Source organism: Choloepus didactylus, chromosome 1 (assembly GCF_015220235.1).
Source record: "Choloepus didactylus isolate mChoDid1 chromosome 1, mChoDid1.pri, whole genome shotgun sequence".
Taxonomy (NCBI): Eukaryota; Metazoa; Chordata; class Mammalia; order Pilosa; family Megalonychidae; genus Choloepus; species Choloepus didactylus.
This window is the reverse complement of record NC_051307.1, coordinates 223,161,863-223,182,219: the sequence shown is the minus strand read 5'-3', so window position 1 is coordinate 223,182,219 and position 20,357 is coordinate 223,161,863. Positions and strand designations below refer to the sequence as shown.

Sequence of the window (20,357 nt, the reverse complement as noted above, 5' to 3'; positions counted from 1 at the left end):
GGATTTGAACCCTAATTGCCCCTAAACCTCCTCAAACTACTTAGCTGACCTGCTTGAAAGTGCCTCAGTTGTTTAGTACTACTTGTGTAGATTACTGAATTGTAAGAATTTCAACATGCACATTTTTATTAAGGTTAGGTGAAATTATTGATAAAATTTATTAAGGTTAGATAAAATTATTAAGGTTAGAAAAAATTATGATCATAACTTCTTTAAGGGCAGGGTTTAAGTTGAATTTTTTTTTATTAAGAAAAAAATTTCTTTATGGTATAGTACCTTGCAGTGGAGTAAAATACTCAAAATGTCCATGGGGGACAGGTAGTTAAGGCAAATAACCACAGCAGGCAGGGTGTAATAAAATGAGTGTGGGGTCTGTGACAGACTGGAGTGAGTGTAAATTACTTGTTGAAAGGAGCAACCAATCCAGGTGACTGTTCTCATGTGAATAGTTAAGATTTTTAAGAAGAAGCTAGAAGTCTGGATATTATAAACCAGTAGGATTTTTTATTTAACATTATGGGGACCAAACCAGTTTCTGACTGGATTATGATGTCAAATGTTTGGAGATGTTGCACGCAGAAAAAGTTATATTTTAAGTAATATGCACAATGCGTATTAATAGGGAAACCGTTTGTGTTTCCCTGGGGTGATTTTTCAGACTGGGGCAGTGTGTGTCCAGTATCGTGAGCTGGAGCTTGTGCCTTGTGCACCGCGTTACATGTACCAGTGTTTGAATCATACAACTGCATGATCTGCAGGCAACACTTGTGGAAGACGGATTTTTGCTTTCATCCAGTGGGCTAGGTTAAGCCTTTTATACACTCTCCAGTCTTTTCAGGCGAATCTAAACCAGGGTTCCTTCAAATTAACACAACTGATTATTTGAGGCAAGGGAAAGTAAGGGAGACCCAAACTTCCATTTGTTTGCAGTTGTTACTAGTAGGGCGCTAGCTTTTAGTACGTGAACTATTTTCTGGGGAGGAGCCCACGTGAAAACTCGCTTATTCCCCACAGAGGAATCGCCCTTGGTGGTAACCAGTGTTTCCCTCTTGGCTTGTTGCTCGCAGTCCGCCGGGGGATCGGTTTCTCAGCTGGAACCGTCGTTCCGCGTTTCTCGGTAACTAAGGGCAACTCTGGCTCCCGGATGTGACGTCCAAGTTCCTTACCTTCGTTCTTCCGTCTATTGACGCAACCTCTGGGCTCCCGGATTCGGTTGTTGTGTACGTGGAAGAAGCTTGCGCATGCGCACCCCGGCGCTTCGCCACTGCTGTGCGGGAAGGGCTGAGGGTAACATCCCCGGCTCGGGAAAGATGGTCTGGGTCATGGCCGCTCGCTGAAAGGGCCCACCTAGTGAGAAGGGGGCGAGGCAGTTCCTCTGCACCCTTCCTCGGGCCTGAGGCCGGTCGGCCTGGCGTGAGGCCTTCTCGCTTGGAGCTGCCGCCGCCTCTCTGGCTGAGGAGGGGAGATGAGTTGGTTCAATGCGTCCCAGCTCTCCAGCTTCGCCAAGCAGGCTCTTTCTCAGGCCCAGAAGTCCATCGACAGGGTCCTGGACATCCAGGAAGAGGAGCCGAGCGCTTGGGCTGAGACCATTCCTTATGGAGAGCCGGGTAAGGAAAGGAGGAGTAGGGTCCCGGGGGCTCCTGTGGGCTTCTCTTCTGAGGCAAACAGGTTAAGTGATGTAGGGGATCCTTCCTCGTTGAGAGTTCTGAGGAAATAATTTTCTCCGGCCGGTTCCCAAGTGCTTCGTCTCCAGATCAGTCTTTGCTTTCGTCCTGAGATAAAATCCAATCTCAGGTTTTTCCTTGCCGTTGGTCCTGGGACTGGGTGCAGGTCCTGCCGGCTGCGGACGTCAGGTCTGATTTGTTGGTCATTTCTCCTAGCAGTCTCTTGGAACAGCTTCCTGTAAAGTTGAATTGCATCCACAGACTTTGGGCGCTTCGGGCACTGTTTGGAGTCAAGGTCTGACGTATGTAAATCAACAGGGATGAGAAGAACAATAGCTAACATTTAGTGAACATTTCATGCTTGGTAGCCTGTAATGTGCCTTGTGCCTCTTTCATCTTCAAAACAGCTCTCGAGTTAGGTTTATTATTTTCCTGGTTTACTGAAGAGGAAAATGAGGTTCAGAAAGACTGAGTAACTTGTCCTAGGTCACACAGCAAGTAAGGGACTGAATATGTTGGAGGTATTACTCGTGGAAACTGTTGTCCAAGATTTTTGGTTTCCATCACATTTTATTACTGAATAGCAGCCATTTCTCTTTCAGATTCAGTGAACTTAAGTCTTGGAAATCTTCATTTGCTTTTGACTCTCGGCATAAGGAAACACCCGTTCTAGGGTGTGAAATAAAGATTTGTAGGTTTTGGGGGTGTGAAGCTTTATGTTAAAAAGAGTAAGTTATTCTTTACTACTCCATCTTTCTGGACATTTATCACCAATATTTTGGGTTCAGTTTTTGAGTGTTGACCTCTATTTAGCTTATAACTATGTTTTATTGTTGATATTCTGCAATAGAAGGTAGGGTCATTTTGCAGTGGCTTCTAGTTCCTTTTGGGCAAATCTATTCTGGTTTTCCTCTTTAAGGTCTGAAGTTAACTCAAGAACTAATTGATTAGTAAACAAGGAGTTCAACAGGTACAAATTACAGTCTGTATTCTATAGGTTCTGTTTCTTTTTTTAAATATTTATATTGAGTTATAATCGTGATTGAAAGATTAATGTAATATATGACTTTTTTTCCTTTTTAATATTTCTTTTTTGTCAAAGGAATAAGTTCCCCGGTTGGTGGAGGATGGGATACTTCAACCTGGGGGTTAAAATCAAACACTGAACCTCAGAGTCCACCAATAGCCTCTCCTAAAGCAATTACAAAGCCAGTTCGGAGGACTGTGGTAGATGAATCTGAAAATTTCTTCAGTGCCTTTCTCTCTGCGGTGGATGTCCAGACCATTCAAAAGAGTCCTGTGGTATCAAAACCACCAGCTAAATCACAACGACCGGAAGATGAAGTAAAAAGCACTTTACAGGAATCCTTGCACACTGGAGAGTCAAGAACTGAAACAACTGAGTCAAAAGCAAAAGACTCTTCTCTTTGTGCATTAGGGGAAACTCTGGCAGTAGAGACTCCATCACCTAAAACTGAAGGCAAGCATGATGAAATTGTTAATAAAAAAAAAATTGTTAATAAAGAATCTGATATGAAGGTGCCAACCAGATGTTTGAAAATATCTGAAAGTGTAATTAATGTGAAAACGACTACAGAAAATGTACCTACTGTGTCTACACAGCCTCTCACAGCAGAAACAAAGGACATGGCTTTGGAACCTAAGGAACAAAAACATGAAGACAGACAGAGCAATACACCTTCTCCTCCTGTTAGTACCTTCTCATCAGGTACTTCCACCACTAGTGATATTGAAGTTTTAGATCATGAAAGTGTAATCAGTGAGAGCTCAGCAAGTTCAAGACAAGAGACTACAGATTCAAAATCAAGTCTTCACTTGATGCAGACATCTTTTCAGCTTCTCTCTGCATCTGCTTGTCCTGAATATAATCGCTTAGATGATTTTCAAAAGCTCACTGAGAGTTGCTGCTCTTCTGATGCTTTTGAAAGAATAGACTCATTTAGTGTGCAGTCGTTAGATAGCCGGAGTGTAAGCGAAATCAATTCAGACGATGAATTGTCAGGCAAGGGCTATACTTTAGTACCTCTTATAGTTAATTCTTCAACTCCAAAGACTAAAATAGTTGAGTCTGTTGAAGGCAAATCTGAAGAAGTAAATGAAACATTAATTATACCCACTGAGGAAACAGAAATGGAAGAAAGTGGACGAAGTGCAACTCCTGTTAACTGTGAACAGCCTGATATCTTGGTTTCTTCTCCACCAGTAAGTGAAGGGGATGCTGTCTTGGACAAGATGTCTGAGCAATGTAAGGCTGCTGAAAGTCAGCCAGAAGCACTTTCTGGGAAGGAAGATTTTTGCAAGGTAACTCTAAAAGTTGGAAGGGGATTTTAGGTTGTCCTTTTCAGAAATAAAATAATTTGTTTTATAAGTATTTTCAGTAATACATAAGTATTTGTACTGATTAAAAAAGATATTTTGTCATTTCAGTGTCATTGAGGACCTTAAAATTGAAGAGCTAATGATACTAAATTTTTTGAAATTTCTCCAAGGGAGCTGTGGTGGAATAGTAAAATAATTCACCAACTTACTTCATCGCTGATGAGTAGTTATCTTAAAATTCTCTCATGCAACAAGCATGTCAGTTTACAAAATATTGTCTTCTTACTTTAACATACATCTTCAACTCCTTTGCAGAGGTGTTGAAACAAATTTAAATATTATGTAGTTTTTGTACATAATTTTTTTGCATGTTCACGTAATTGATATCAAATCTTAAATGGGAACTTAGCCTTTAGAGTTATTACTAATGCTTTTCTGTTAATTGCTTCCATTTGTTTTTTCTTTATATTCTTTTTTGATGTCTTCGATTGATAGCTATCTTACATGAATATGAAACAGAAATATCCAAGGAAAAAAGCCATTTCTTAGGAATGACAAATTTTTACTTAGTAAAATATGAAAGGAAAGTGGCGTAAAAGTTTTCAGTTAACATTATGTCACAGTTTTGGTTTTTCCTATGATTTTTAGATATAGAAATTGAGTTGGATCTGGCATCTTTAATAGACCCCTCTGAAATATAGGATGTCTTGAAGAAATGTCCTGTAAGTGCCATGTATTGAATTATTTAATATAAAAAAAGTGCCAGGTTCTTTTGTCTAGGCTTGATATTACTCAGAAACAAATTCCATGCAGTATTACAATTTAAAACTGCAGTAGCTGTTTCATTCCTGAAACCAGCACTAATTACTATCAGTAAGAAATGTTTGAACTGTTTTCAGTGTGCTTAAGGAGGTAAGTGATTTCTAAAATAATTTCAGACATAACTCAGGTAGTATTTTAGTTTTTGAGTCCAAAACACACCCTTCCTCCCCTCACACACGTTTTTCACTGCTTCAGGAGCTAAGGAGTAAGATACACTAAGCATTACATTTTGCTTAGCTTTTATATTGATGTATTCTGAAGATTATAAAATTATATGCCTCTAGGATTTCTAAAATTACTTTTAATTTTTTAAATGAAATGTTAATCATACTAAAAAAAGTATATATTGTATGTCTGGCTTAAAAGATAATATTAAAAAAAAGATACCCATATCCCCACTACCCAGCTAAGATACAGAACATTACCAGAGGCTTTGAAGTTCTCTCTTTGACCTTCCTTGCTTGCATTATCTCTCTTCCTCTTTTGTTTGGCACTCAAGGTGTTCCCAGATTATTGCTTTTACAACAAGCGGTTATAAATGTTCTTGTATAAGTAACCTAGAAATGCATATACAAGAATTTTCCCCTCTACAGAATACCTAGAAGTAGATTTTTCTACATCAAAAGGTATATAGATCTTCAACTAGATATTGCCTAATTGTTTTCCAAAGTGGTTGTACTAATTTATACTCCCATCAGCTGGGTGGTTATACTAATTTATACTCCTATTAGATATGTATGAGTTCTTGTTTTGTATCCACTGTGTTTCCAATATTTTAAAAATTATTTTCATGAGATTATGCTGTTTTATTTATTATAGTGATTGGATTACCTTTACAACTCATCACCTGTGTGTAAAAATGGTCTTTTAAAAATTAAATGTTTTGACTTTTATGTATTCTGAACCAGACAGTTGAATTTCTGAATGAGAAACTGGAAAAAAGGGAGACTCAGTTATTGTCTCTTAGTAAAGAAAAAGCACTTCTAGAAGAAGCCTATGATAATCTGAAAGAGTAAGTATTTTATAAATATTATAATTACTTTTACACATTTTGTAGAGGTCCATCCATATACTTTATTGTTACTAAAGAATATTTTTGAAATTAAAATGTCTTGTGTAGCATTTCTTTTCTAATCTTACTTAGAGATTATTTTGCCCCTTAAATTATCTTTATCAGATTACCTTTTGCATTGAAGAGAAGTGTTTTGGGAGAAAAAAAACACACACCTCTCTCTTAAATGTTAATTATCTTTTAGTATTAGAGATTTTAAACAACAAATGTATTTAAAGAAAACTGATATTGTAGTTTAAAAAATATTGAGTTTTGTGTTGCTTTAAGGAGGATTGTGAAAATGTGACACAAAAAGATTTGAAACATGTTTTTCTAAGCTGAAAAAATTATAAAATCAGTTTAAACCTTCAGAAATGAAAAATTGTATTTTCTTTTTCTTATTTTTGCACATCAAATATTGGTGACCTTTTCACTTTATAATGGGCTTTCTTTGAGGTGTGCTAAATAAATTAAATAGATAATTTTTCTCTTAAAAGTTAATAGACCTTAAATTGATCTATTTTAGTAATGTATGGATGTATTGGAGATAACATTTTGTAAACCTTTTTTAATATATAAACATATATAAACAGTCTCGTCATTCTTAAACATTATTTTAAATTTAGTGAAATGTCCAGAGTGAAAGAAAGCAGTAGCATTTCTTCCTTGAAAGATGAGTTTACTCAAAGAATTGCAGAAGCAGAAAAGAAAGCTCAGCTAGCCTGCAAAGAGAGAGATGCTGCTAAAAAGGTAATGGAATTTTAACATAATATTAATTAAACTCTGTAATATAGACATAGTTTCTTTTCCTGCAATTTTATTGAGATATAGTCACATACCATACAATCATCCAAAATGTACAATCAGTTGTTCACAGTATCATCATATAGTTATGCATTCAGCACCACAATCAAGTTTTGAATATTTCATTACTCCAAAAAAGGTAATAAGAATAAGAATAAAAATAAAAGTAAAAAAAACACTCTAACCATCCCATCCCCCCATCCCTCCATTAGTCATTTACGTTTTTGTCGCCATTTTTCTACTGATCTATCCATATACTGGATAAAGGGATTGTGAGCCACAAGGTTTTCACAATCACATAGTCATACAGTATAAGCTATATAGTTAAACACTCATCTTCAAGAATCAAGGCTACTAGATTGCAGTTCAGCAGTTTCAGATATTTCCTTCTAGATATTCTAGTACACTAAAAACTAAAAAGGGATATCTATATGTTATATAAGATTAACCTTCAGAAGGACTTCTCGACTCCATTTGAAATCTCTTAGCCACTGAAACTTTACTTAGTTTCATTGCTCTTCCCCATTTTGGTCCATAAGGCTTTCTTAAAAGTCTTACGATATCAGTTCCAAACTCATCCTCAGGAGTCATTTCGCATGTTGTCAGGGGGATTTACACCCCTGGGAGTCATGTTCCATGTAGAGGGGAGGGCAGTGAGTCCACATATCAAGTTGGCTTAGAGAAAGGCCACATCTGAGCAACAAAAGAGGTTATCTGGGGTATAACTCTTAGGCACAAGTATAAGTAGGCTTAGCCTCTCCTTTGCAATAATAGTCTTCATAAGGGGAAGCACTAAGATCGAGGGCTTGGCTTACTAAGATGGTAGTCCTAATGCCTGCGAGAATATAAGGAATTCCCCAGGTAGGTAAGTTTATTATTTCTACATTTTTCTCCAGTCTCTCTAGGGGGCTTTCAAATACTTTTTTAATTCTCTGCCCAAATTACTCTGGGATGTATCGGGGCTTTACAGTGACCTGTGGAAACAAACTAGATCTCACTCTCTAATCAAGGTTCCATGTAATTGACAGGTTCTTGAGGAATGCATTAATAACATTTTGGTTTAAAAAGCAAGAGAAATAAGATTAAAGGGAGAATGTATAGTATATTAATACTCAGTACATCTTTTGATACATTTAAAATGATAGATTTTTGACACTTTAAAAAATCTGAACAGATACTTCTTTTTATAATTTATGTGTAAGTCCTTGCAAGGTACATAGCAAGGGTCATGAGGATAATTTTTTTAAATGTTAATTCCATCAGAATAAATAATACTTAAATCCAAACAGCAATATATATAAATCAAAGTGTTTATCATTACTTTCATGTACTATTTCCCTACCACTTCAAACGTATGTGCTTCTTCAAGCCAAAGTAATTTATTTACGAATTATACATGTGGCTTTATTGAGATATTTGTATAACTTACAAGTCACCCATTTAAAGTGTACAGTTCATTGGTTTTAGTGTATTCGTAGGGTTTTGCAGCCATTGTCACAATCAATTTTACAACATACTTATCACTTCAAAAAGAAACCCCATACTCTTGAGCTATCACCTCCAAATCCACCCCTCCACCCCTCTTCCCAGCACTAGGCAACTGTTAATCTACTTTTTGTCTATGGATTTGCCTATTCTGGACATTTCATATAAATAGAATCATATAGGTGTTCTCTTGTAACTGGCTCCTTTGCTAAGGAGTCAGGGTTCATCCATGTCATAGCATGTACTGATACTTCATTCTTTTTTTACGGCCAAATAATATTCCATTGTATGAATATACCACAGTTTGCCTACATTTTGGTTATTAGTTGATGGACATTCGGGTTGTTTCCACATTTGGCTGTTGTATACTATGTATAAGTTTTTGAGTGGATATATGTTTTTAATTCTCTTGGTTATATACCTAGGAGTGAAATTGCTGGGTCATGTGGTAACTCTTATTTAAGGAACTGCTAAACTTTTCCAGAGCACGTGCACCATTTTACATTTCCACTGGCAAAGAGGGTTCTAATTTTTCTTCATCCTTGCTAAGACTTGCTGTTCATCTTTTTGTTTATAGCCATTCTAGTGGGTGTGAAGTGGTACCTCCTTATAGTTTGGATTTGTATTTCCTTAATGGCTAATGGTGTTGTGTATCTTTTCACATGCTTGTTGGCGATTTGTTTATCTTTTTTGGAAAAATGTGCCTTCAAATCCTTTGCCCATTTTTTAAAAAATTCAGTTTTATTGAGATGTATTCACATACCATGCAATCATCCAGGGTGTTCAATCAGTTGTTCACATTACCATTATATAGTTGTGAAGCCAAAGTAATTTTAAAATGTAAGTATCTATTGGTTGGTAACTCTTTTAGGTGGTGTAATGTTGATTTATTCTAATGTAGGATTTCTCAGCCTTGGCACTAATGATGTTTTAGTCAGGATTATTCTATATTGAGTGGAGCTGTCCGTTATATTATAGAATGTTTAGCAGCATCCTTGACTTCTGTCCACAAGATACCAGTAGCAAACCACCCTCCCATCCAATGTTGTGATAATTGAAAATGTCTGCAAACATTGCCGAATGTTCCCTGAGGGCACAAAATCACCCCTGGTTGGGAACTGTTATTCTAATTCTTCTTATTTGGGAATAGTCGGATTTTATAAAAATTGGTAACCAACTAAGGTTAGTAATTGTTTTAGTTTCCCAGCTGCTAAAATAAATGCCATACAATGGATGGCAACAGGAATTTATTCGCTTACAGTTTGAGAGGCTAGAAGGCTTACTTCCTCCTAGCGTCTTTATTTTCTGGCTGGCGAGCAGTCTTTGGGGTTCTTTGGCTTTTCTGTCACATGGCAGTGTTTATGGTGGTATCTTCTTTGTCTTCTAAGTTCTGTTGACTTCCAGCATCTGGCTGCTCCTGGTGGCTTCTCTCTCTCCGCATCCAATTTCCATTGCTTATAAAGGCTTCAGCCATATTGACTTTAGAGCCATCGTCATTCAGTTTGGGCACACCTTAACTTCAAAGGTCCTGTTTCAAAATGGGTTCATACCCACAGGATCAGAGGTTGGGAACTGAACATGCCTTTTTTGGGGGACATGATTCAATCCCCAACAGGAATTATACTTGCATTCCAACTATTAGTAATAACATTGTCTTAATATTTGCCTTTGTTCATTAGGGTGCTTTTCACCTTCTTTACCATTGGTAATGTTAATAGTTACAATTTTTCTGTGTATATTCTTACAGAAAAAAAAAATATGTCATCTTGGCTGCTTTAATTAGCTCGTTCACTAGACACTAGCAACCACTTGAGACTACCTAACCAACTTTACCTTTTTCTGTCCCTATTGTATTCCATCTGGACAGGCGTAATCAAGAAATTAGATTTTAAGTAGTGTTTTCTTTTTCAGTAGTGCATTTAGAATTGGAGACCTAAAATAGATCCAAACTATTAGCTATAGATGAAAAAACTTAGATCCAGATCAGTTTAACATATTTTATATGTAGTGCTGTATGTAAACCCCTTGCTTTGGATACATAGGAAATTCAAAGGTGAATCTAATTATTTTAAGTGAAGTGTTTACTTTTCTAGTGATAGGTGTGGGATAATGCCAACAGCTGTATACTGCTAGGCAGAATGAAATAAGTTCTAGATCAAAATGAATAAGCAGTTTGGAATGATATTATAGAGGTTGAATTCTGACCTGGAAAATTGAGGAAAATTTTGTGAATTAGAATTCTAATTAGACCTTGATGAATGGATGTATTTTTGACAGTTGGAAAATAGACAGAAATATTGTGTATAGGTCAGAGCATGGCCTTTGGTGACTCACAGACCTGGGTTCACTTACTAGCTCTCTCACCTTCAGAGTTTAGTTGATTTCTCGGAGCCTTAGTTTCTTTATTTAAGATATAGTTGATTAATGCAAGTTCCTTCCTCATAAGATTGTTGTGAGGAATAAATGGATACAAACCACTGTTTAAATACTTAATAAATAGTACTTGTTTTTAGCTGTTACTTAGTTTTAGAGCTTAGTTTAAAATCAGATTTTAAATCATTGAACAATTTTCACATCACCAATATGGTTTTAAAAGATATACCATCTTAACATTTTTCTGCTGAATCTCTGTTTATTGAAGCATATTGAAGTTTTTATAATCATGCTTTCTCTTCATTTCACAAAATACTAGTAGGTGCAAGAGTTCTAAATGAGGAAAATACAGTGAAAACTGTTATTCCCAGTGTAATGCTTAACTCATAGAATATATGTGTAGAGTTAGTGAAGAAGGGTTTTGAAACTTAATTTTTTCTCATTTGTATTTCCACGTTAAAGCCTGCTTCTCATGCCAGAAAGGAGAGGACAAACACTATAATGCCTCACTAATATGGACTAACTATAATGTGTAAACTCTGAGAACTGAATCTTAGAGTACAGTTTATCAGGGAAATGCTTATTGTAATGGTCTCTAGATTGTAAGCTCCTACAGCAGTCACATCTAATCCTGAGTTGTAATGATTATCTCTAAATCCTGAGGTGCTGAGCTCCTTGTGTATAACCTGGTTGGTCTCTGGAACTTTGGGTATCTGCGTGACACATGAGACTTTAGAGCTTGGCAGCTATGAATGTCAGTATTACTCCATATGGCAACTGTTGAAAGAGTTGAAAAAGAATTCAGACTTTAATTAGCTATATGAATGAAAGGTAAAGGATGATCCTGACTGGGTTTAAAACCACAACTTATGTGTGAGACCAAGGGAGGAGATGTTTATCTGGTGTGGGATCTATATTTTTTGTAGCACACTAGATAATTTAACTTATGTGATTGGTTTGTTTGAACACCATAGGTGTATGGTGCTTTGAATGGGAAGTGGGATTTGGTGAGTTGGTATAGGCTGGAGTGAAATCCCGACACATCCCACAGTGATATGGGGGAGCTGGGGAGAAGTGCGGAAGTGTTGGATTTCCCAATCTGGGCTACCGCTGATTTTCCCGCAAACATTGAGGGCTGCCAATTTATTGGGCTGAGCCCTCAATCAGGGGGCTTTCCCCTGTGAGGCTAGTTGCTGCAAGGGAGAGGCTAAGTCCACCTATAATTGTGCCTAGGAGTCCCCCCCAGAGAGCCTCTTTGTTGCTTAGATGTGGCCCCCTCTCTCTCTAAGCCCATTTGTCAGATGAACTCACTGCCCTCCCCCACTACGTGGGATGTGACTCCCAGGGGTGTGAATCCCCTGGCAACATGGGAAATGACACCTTGAGATGAGCCTAGACTCAGCACTGTGGAATTGAGAGGATCTTCTTGACCAAAAGGAGGAAAAGAGATGAAGCAAAATAAGATTCCGGTGGCTGAGAGATTTCAAATGGAGTTGAGACGTCACTCTGGAGGGTATTCTTCTCTGCTATATAGATATCACCTTTTTAGTCTTTAGTGTATTAGAATGGCTAGAGGGAAAATACCTGTCAAACTGCAACCCAGTACCCTTGATTCTTGAAGACTGATTGTATATGTAGATTGCATAGTGTGACAGTGTGACAGTGTGACTGTGAAAACCTTGTGGCTTGCACTCCCTTTATCTAGCGTATGGACAGATGAATGGAAAAATGGGGACAAAAATTAGATGAAGAATAGGGTGGGATGGAGGGGATGGAAAGAGTTAGGGGTTCTTTTTTGCTTTTATTTCTATTTTGGAGTAAGGAAAAGATAATTGATTCTGGTGATGAATGTACAACTGTATGATGGTGCTGTAAATATTGATTGTACACTGTGGATGACTATAGGGTGTGTGAATATATCTCAATTAAACTGTATTAAAAAAAGTAAATGAACAATGAGGGGAGGAGGGGAATGAGATGTTTTGGATGTTCTTTTTTTTATCTTAATTTTTATTGTATTGTTTGTAGTAATGAAGATGTTCAAAGTTTGTGGCGAGGGAAGCACAACTATATGATGATACTGTGAACAACTGATTGTACACTTTGAATGATTGTATGTCATGTGATTATATCTCAGTAAAATTGCCTGAAAAAAATCTGCTTCTGTCTTAATTTAGGTTTTGAATGTTGTATTTATAGCTGTTTTCTTGGTCTTAATTAACCAAAGTAATAAATTCAGGTTAACTAAACAAAATTTATGGCAGAGATTGTGATTATTGATGGCCTCTTTGAATATAGAAAAAATTAGAAAATATAGCTAGAATGAAAATAATCCTTTATGATATTCATAAATGTTATTTATTTATTTTTTAGGAAATCAAAAGTATAAAAGAAGAGCTTGCTACTAGGTTAAATAGTAGTGAAACCACAGACCTTTTGAAAGAGAAGGATGAGCAAATCCGAGGTTTAATGGAAGAAGGTGCGTGAAGTTAAAGCATTTAGCTGGTTATGGAAAATGTTGTAAGAACCAGGAAATGCCTGCCACATGACTAGCTATTGTTTGCTAGTAAAAGGTATTAGAAGCATGGAAGGTTTGGACTTAAAGTTCAGAAATGATAGCTGGCAGTTTATAGAAGAATGGAGAGGGATGTGCGTAGAGGCAGAGATATATGTATGTAGCTTTTTGTTTCTAGGGAGGTAAAAAAAAAATAATACCCTGAAGAATAGTCAGCACTTTGGAGTTTTCATTGCTTCTCTAAGAAGGCTTGTAATCAGTATTAAAAGCCCACTGTTTGAGCCAAGATATTGGAGGTTACAATTTTGGGGTTCGTGTATTATCTGATCGCTACCTTGGGTACTATACAGTATCATTGTATTTTTCTGGCATTTGATAGTGAATTTTTCATTATATTCATTTTCAGATTTTTCAGTTCTTAAGCATTCCTGTCTATGAAATGATTTGTAATTAACAGGGACATAGAAATTAAAGATCTGTCACAAGATAAATCATTACAAATGGACAATGAATTTATGTATTTTTCTCCCTAGGGTAATACATGAGGAGGTTTTGGAATAGGAGGTTATATTAGTCAGGATTCTCTAGGGAAACAGAACCAAAAGGAGATATCTGTAAATACGAGATTTATAAAAGTGTCTCATACAACTGTGGAGATGCACGAGTCCAAATTCTATAGGGCAGGCAGTGAGCTAGCAACTCCAATGAAGTTCTTCATTGAACTCCCCAGGAGAGGCTGGCTAGCTGAAGAAAAAGTGAAAGTACTCTCTTCTCCCTTAAAAGTCTTCACCTAATTGGATTAAATCAAAGTGATTATATTCTCTCATTGCAAAAGACTCTCCCTTAGTTGATTGTAGATGTAATCAGCCACAGATGCAATCAACTGACTGATGATTTAATAAAACAGTGTTCTGGTTTGTTAACAGCCATGAAATGTCCTTGCAGAAACGGTTAGGCCAGTGTTTACTTGACCAGACAACTGGCACCATTACATGTCCAAGTTGACACATGAACCTAACCTTCACAGTGGTCAAGTGAATTTCTTTTTTTCTTTCTCTGTAAGTTTTTCTTGTTCTAAGACTAGTAGTCACTATTTGCAGAAATTTTTGGATTTCTGGAAAAGTATGATGAATTAAGAGAATAGATCATAATTCCATTTTATAGGAACTATTAAGTCTGACATTTTTTTCTTGTCTCTTTTTAATGGATTTTTAAACATAAAGATCATTTATATAATTTACAATCCTTGTTTTTACATTTGCTTATGCCATTAAATACTTTGTTTATGATTATTAATGGCTGTATTAAAGTCCATTATGTAGATATTCCATATTTTTTCTTTTTACTATTTTCCTAATGTTGGGCATTTATTTCTAAAATGTTAATATTACAAATAGTGGTGGGATAAACATTTCTGTGCTTAAATCATTGAAATTAAGTGAATTTCCAGAGTAAGTGTAGAGTTTGATAACAACTGAATCAGTCACTTTGTGTGAAAAAGTTGTTTTCAAGTGAAAATATTTATTTAACAGATATTTATTAAAGTTATTATGTCAGATATTGTTTGTGATACAATAATATAACACAGTCCTTGTCCTTTAGTGTTAGAGAAATATAGGTACAGAAATAATTATAAAACACAATCTAAGCTCTGAAATGGAACAGTGAGGGAGGAATTGATAAAACACAAATAATCATTATCATTTCAAGATGTCTTGATATCAGAAACTGCATTATGTTATAACATTAGAGAATTAGGTGAAGGCTAGGTTTTGTAAATTTCTTTTTAATTATTAAAAACATTAATATTAAATGTCACCTTTGGAATTTAGTCCTGGGGTGAGCTGATGTTTTTGCTTAATGAAACTCTTTATAGAGAAAATGGAATGATTTCAGGTGGGAGTATTTACATACAGCTTTCGTGTCCATCAAGTATTAGTTTTAATATTTTAATTTTGAAAATTTTCAAACTTACGGAAAAGTTGAATGCACAGTACAATGAATGCCTGATAATGTTATTACCTAGGTTCATCAACTGCCATACCTCTTTCGTATCTACCCTTTTGCCAAACTATTTGAATATATGTTATATAAAGGTTATACTGAAGGTTATAATTTGGGGGTTCATGTATTTGATCGCTACCTTGGGGACTATACAGTATCATTGCATGTTAACACACCACTCCTTACTTTTTTAAGTCTACATCTCCCAAGGGCAAGTACATTCTCTTTCATAAGCAAATTATAATCATACCTAAGATCAGCATTAATTCAGAAATGTCATCCAGCATATAGTCCATCATTTATTCCACTTGTCTCCAAATTTATCCCAGTTGTCTTTAAACTATCCTTTATAGCTAATCATCCGTCCTGCCTACTCTCCTATCCAAGATTCAGTCCGAGTTTGTACATTGCATTTGGCTGTTATGTCCTTTTAGTCTTCCACCAATCTAGGAAAGTCCTTTTCTATTCTTCCTGACATTAAAACCTTTATAAAGCCAGGCCACTTATCCTATAAAGTTTTCAGGAATTTATGGGTTTCTTCATGATTTGATTCAGATCAGATATTTCCAGTGAGAAATATCATAAGTGATAATGTGTACCTAGCACTCCCTTACATCAGTACGTACAAAATGTAAGGCTGTATCACAACTGGTGATACTAAAATTGAATGCTTGGTCAAGGTGGTGACTACCAGATTTCTCCATCGTAGAAGCACTTCTTTTCCCCTTTGTAATACATAAGTAATACTTGAGAGTGATTCTTTAAGACTGTGTAAATAGCCTGTTCCCCAGTATCCTTTCACCCAGTTATTTTTGTCCAAATCAGTTATTATGTTGGGGCTTATAAAATGGTGATTTTTAAAAATTTTGTCATATTAAGTTACTGGTTAGATAAACATTCTATTTAGATTCTTAGGGAATCAATAGTATCTGAATTTATACTTTTTGCCATCACCAGGAGAGAAACTTTCAAAACAGCAGCTGCATAATTCTAACATCATTAAGAAATTAAGAGCTAAAGACAAAGAAAATGAAAATATTATTCTAAAGCTGAACAAAAAAGTTAAAGAACTAGAAGAAGAGTTGCTACATTTAAAACAGGTGACTATCAGTCATTATTCACTGTACATATCTACTGGTATTACTTCCAATATGAACAGTTACACATGGTTTATAGAGCGTTTGGAATGATTTATGGAGTAATGTTATGTGAGAAGAATTTTTCATATGGTGGATGTTAAGATTTTTGTTTCATTATATAACACTTGAGATTCCTGGAACACTGTTATTTACCATGTATTATAATAAGTTGAATTATTATTGTCAGGTATTAATGAAAAATATTTTGTCTGTCTTTATAACATAGGTCCTTGATGGCAAAGAAGAGGTTGAGAAGCAACATAGAGAAAATATTAAAAAACTGAATTCTGTGGTAGAACGTCAGGAGAAGGATCTTGGCCAACTTCAAATAGACATGGATGAACTTGAAGAAAAGAACCGAAGTATTCAGGCTGCCCTTGATAGTGCATACAAGTAAGAAAATGAATACATTCTCAACTCATTTGGAATTGATTCTCAAAGTGGGATGTTGAAGAACTTTTTCTATTGTCTAATCACTGTTAACATTTTTAAACTTACTGGTATATGAGCTTGCTACTGGTTAGACAGGTTCAACAGAGAATTGTTACTGCAGCCAGTGTTTATGATGTTGTAAACTCTCCCTCATTCTGCAGATTTCTGTTGCATGTGGAAACTTCATTAATTTGCGTGTATATTGTTTTAATTTAAACAAAAATTATCAATCTAATTTTTTAAGAGAACTTACTGATCTTCACAAGGCCAATGCTGCAAAAGATAGTGTGGCACAGGAAGCTGCTCTATGTCGTGAAATGAAAGCTAAAGAAGAGCTTTCTGCAGCACTGGAAAAGGCCCAAGAAGAAGCCCATCAGCAGCAAGAAACATTAGCAATTCAAGTAAGCAATAGGTGTTGATTTAAATTAGTCTTAAATTTTTGTGATTTTGCAGATTAAACAATTCATTAGCTAGCTTGAATCTTACCTTATATAGTGATATATGTGTTATATTTCCTTTATAATCCTTTTTGGCATATTTCAAGAGTACTGAAAACTTAATTTTGTGTGTGTGTGTGTGTGTGTGTGTTTAAACTGTTAAAAGTGATGGTTTCATTTTACCAGTATTGCTTAATTTTTTGTGAGTTTCAGACTTATTTTAGAATATTGTGAAAGCTAGGGACCTTCTTACCAGAGAAATACACATGTGCGTTAAATACTGACTATTGCATAAAATTTCAGGAAAATTCATGTAACTCCAGAGCTCATTCATACCATCTGGGAGAGTACATGGACCTCAGATGAAATAGGGAAAACAAATTTGGCAGGCTTTGTCCTATAAAATTTGTATATAATTCTTGGGCTCACTTTTTCATACACTTAATGAAATATCTTCTTAATCATTTCGATATGGTTAAATATATGTGAATTATGATTTTTACCTTGCAGAATGACTTATATTAAAAAGAATTCAAAAATTGAAATTCTGCTGTATAAAGGAGCATAGGGTTATTTGTTTCAGAGATATGTAATGGCAAAGTGTAACTTTGGGTAAACAATATGTTTCGTTTTTGGTTTGCTCTTCTATAAATAGGAATGAAGTACTTTTTTGGGGGTACTTTTCATTTTTTAGTGAGTCTGCCTTCCTGCCTTCAAACTTTTCTTGTATATAATCATTCTATTTGTCATATCCTGAAGAATCTTTGTATAGTGTTGCCTTAATCAACTTATTCCTCTCTCCAAAAGCATTCCAGGGTTTCCCACCGTTAGCCTGTTACTCAAAGCCGTCAGCAGTCTCTTTTACTATCCTGTCTTCTACTACTATAGCTGTTTGTACAATTCTTACAACTCACTATTTTCTCTGAACACATTGGCCTCTCAAAAGATACTGTTCCTTATTTTATTTTCTCTATGTCTCTCTTTTTGATAGGTGTTTACTGATCACTCTCTGCTTAAATTCTGATCTGTGGTGACCCTTTCCTTACATCACTCCAGCAGAAAGTGATCCGTCTTTTCTCTGTCCTTTTATAGAGCTGTTTTTATTTTGTCAAATTAATTTTGAAAATGTTTTAAAGTTTTCAAAAATACCTAAGTGTAGAGAGACTATTATAATGAACTTTCATATACTTCTTCTCAAGAATCAGTAATATCAATGTTTTCCCACACTTGTTTCATCTCTCTTTTTTATCTTTGGCTTTGATATTTTAAAGTGTATTACTGGCATTGTGTCATTTTGCCCTTAGAAATGGCCATAGGTATCCCTAAGAAAAATGACATTTTTTTTTTTAGCTAATCACACCTAACAAAAATGAGAATAATTTCTTAATATGTAATATTCAGTCTGTGTTCAAATTTTCCTGTCTCAGACATGGTTTCATTTAGAAACCCTCCCAGTGTCCCCATGCCATTGACTTATTGAAAAGCTCAATCATTTGTCCTTTTGAATGCCCATATTATGGATTTGCCTGATTGCTTCCTTGTGGTGTCATTAAAATTTTTCCTCTAGCCCCTATATTTTCTGTAAATTGGAATTTACAGAATTCCAACTGCTGAGATTAAAGTACTGCTTTTGGAAAAAGAAATACTTCATTATGGTGCTGTGTACTTCATATTGCATCACACGATGCACACGATGGCTGATGGTCTCACTTTTAGTAATGCAAAAATTTATTAGTGGGTTTAGGTAATAGCTTGATCTTTTCACTGTAAATTCCCCATTAAACTTGCTTTAGCATCTACTGGTGATTGCCTGTATCAGTTCATTTAGGCTTACAAAATGGTGATATTTCTAATAGTACTATTTGTTCTAAACATATTAACATATTAGTTGGGATTTTTTTAATGAAGAGAACTTTATGTCATCAACTAGAGATATTTATTTGGTTACCTTGTAGTACAGTTTTAAAAAGGGTTTGTGTCCCAACTACTCTCAGTGGGTGACCAATGAGATTTTTTGGTTTCTCTTTCTCACTTAAAAAAAAAAAAAAAGATCACTAGGAATTAATGGATTTTTAAAATATTCATTTTGTTTAAATCTATTGTAATCTCTCTCTCCTGAACAGTCCCAGACCGAGTGGCCAGAGTCATAAGCCCAGAGAGCAGAGCTTCAGGCTCTGCTTTTAACTTTTTGAGAAACTGCCAAACTGTTTTACACAGTAGCCACACTTTTTATATTCCCAGTAGCAATGCATGAGAATACCAGTTTCTCCACATCCTTAACAATGCCTGTTAATTGTCCGTTTTTTAAGTTACAGCCATCCTACGGGTTCTGAAGTACTATCTCATTATGGTTTTAATTTGCATTTCCCTGATGATTAACGATGATGTGCATCTTTTCATGTGCTTACTGACCATTTGTATGTATATATCTTCTTTGGAGAAATATCTGTTTAAATCATTTGATCTTCTCTCTTAAGAAATAATTTTATTTTGTTTATTTTTTTATTAGAGAAGTTGGGGGGTTATAGAACAATCTTGCATAAAATACAGAGTCCCATATACCACCCTATTATCAGCACCTTGCATTGCTGTGGTATGTTTGTTACAGTTGATGAAAGCACATTTTTATAATTATACTATTAACTATAGTCCATGGTTTAACTTAGGGTATGCTGTTTGTATTGTGCAGTTACAGGGATTTTTATTTTTTAAATTTTTATTCTATTACCATATGTACAACCTAAAATTTCTCATTTTAATTGCATATAAATACATAATTCAGTGCTGTTAATTACGTTCACAGTGTTGTGCTACTAGCACTACACTCCGTTATTAAAACTTTACCGTTGTCCTAAATAGGAACCCTGTACCTTTAAACTTTAATTCCCTATTCCCTTCTCCTACCCCATCCCCTAATTACCATATTCTAGATTCTGATTATGAGCTTTTATCCTAATTATTTCATGTCAGTGAGAACATACAGTGTTTGTCCTTTTGTGTCTGCCTTATTTCATAGAACATAATGTCTTCAAGGTTCATCCATGTTGTCACATGTATTAGAACTTCATTCTTTTTAACAGCTGAATAATATTTCATTATATATATATATTTATACACACGCACACACACATACACACACACACCACATTTTGTTTATCCATTCATTGGTTGATGGACACTTGTGTTGCTTCCATCATTTGGTAGTTGTGAACAATGCTGGTATGAACACAGGAGTGCAGATATCTGTTCAAGTCCCTGCTCTCGGTTGTTTTGGGAATATTCCTAGAAGTG

At 35.5% G+C, this 20,357-nt stretch overlaps 1 protein-coding gene across 1 annotated transcript in view; it reads left to right on the top strand.

Annotated features, from left to right (window-relative positions):
• The first annotated feature begins 596 nt into the window (after positions 1-596).
• The window catches only part of TMF1 (TATA element modulatory factor 1), a 45,245-nt gene continuing 25,484 nt past the window's right edge, over positions 597-20,357 (top strand). Inside the window, 8 exon segments of the mRNA XM_037800067.1 lie at positions 597-1,607; positions 2,767-3,986; positions 5,735-5,838; positions 6,504-6,627; positions 12,913-13,018; positions 16,016-16,158; positions 16,424-16,590; positions 16,874-17,030. Of these exon segments, the coding sequence (XP_037655995.1) occupies positions 1,466-1,607; positions 2,767-3,986; positions 5,735-5,838; positions 6,504-6,627; positions 12,913-13,018; positions 16,016-16,158; positions 16,424-16,590; positions 16,874-17,030 (2,163 nt within the window). The 5' untranslated portion in view covers positions 597-1,465.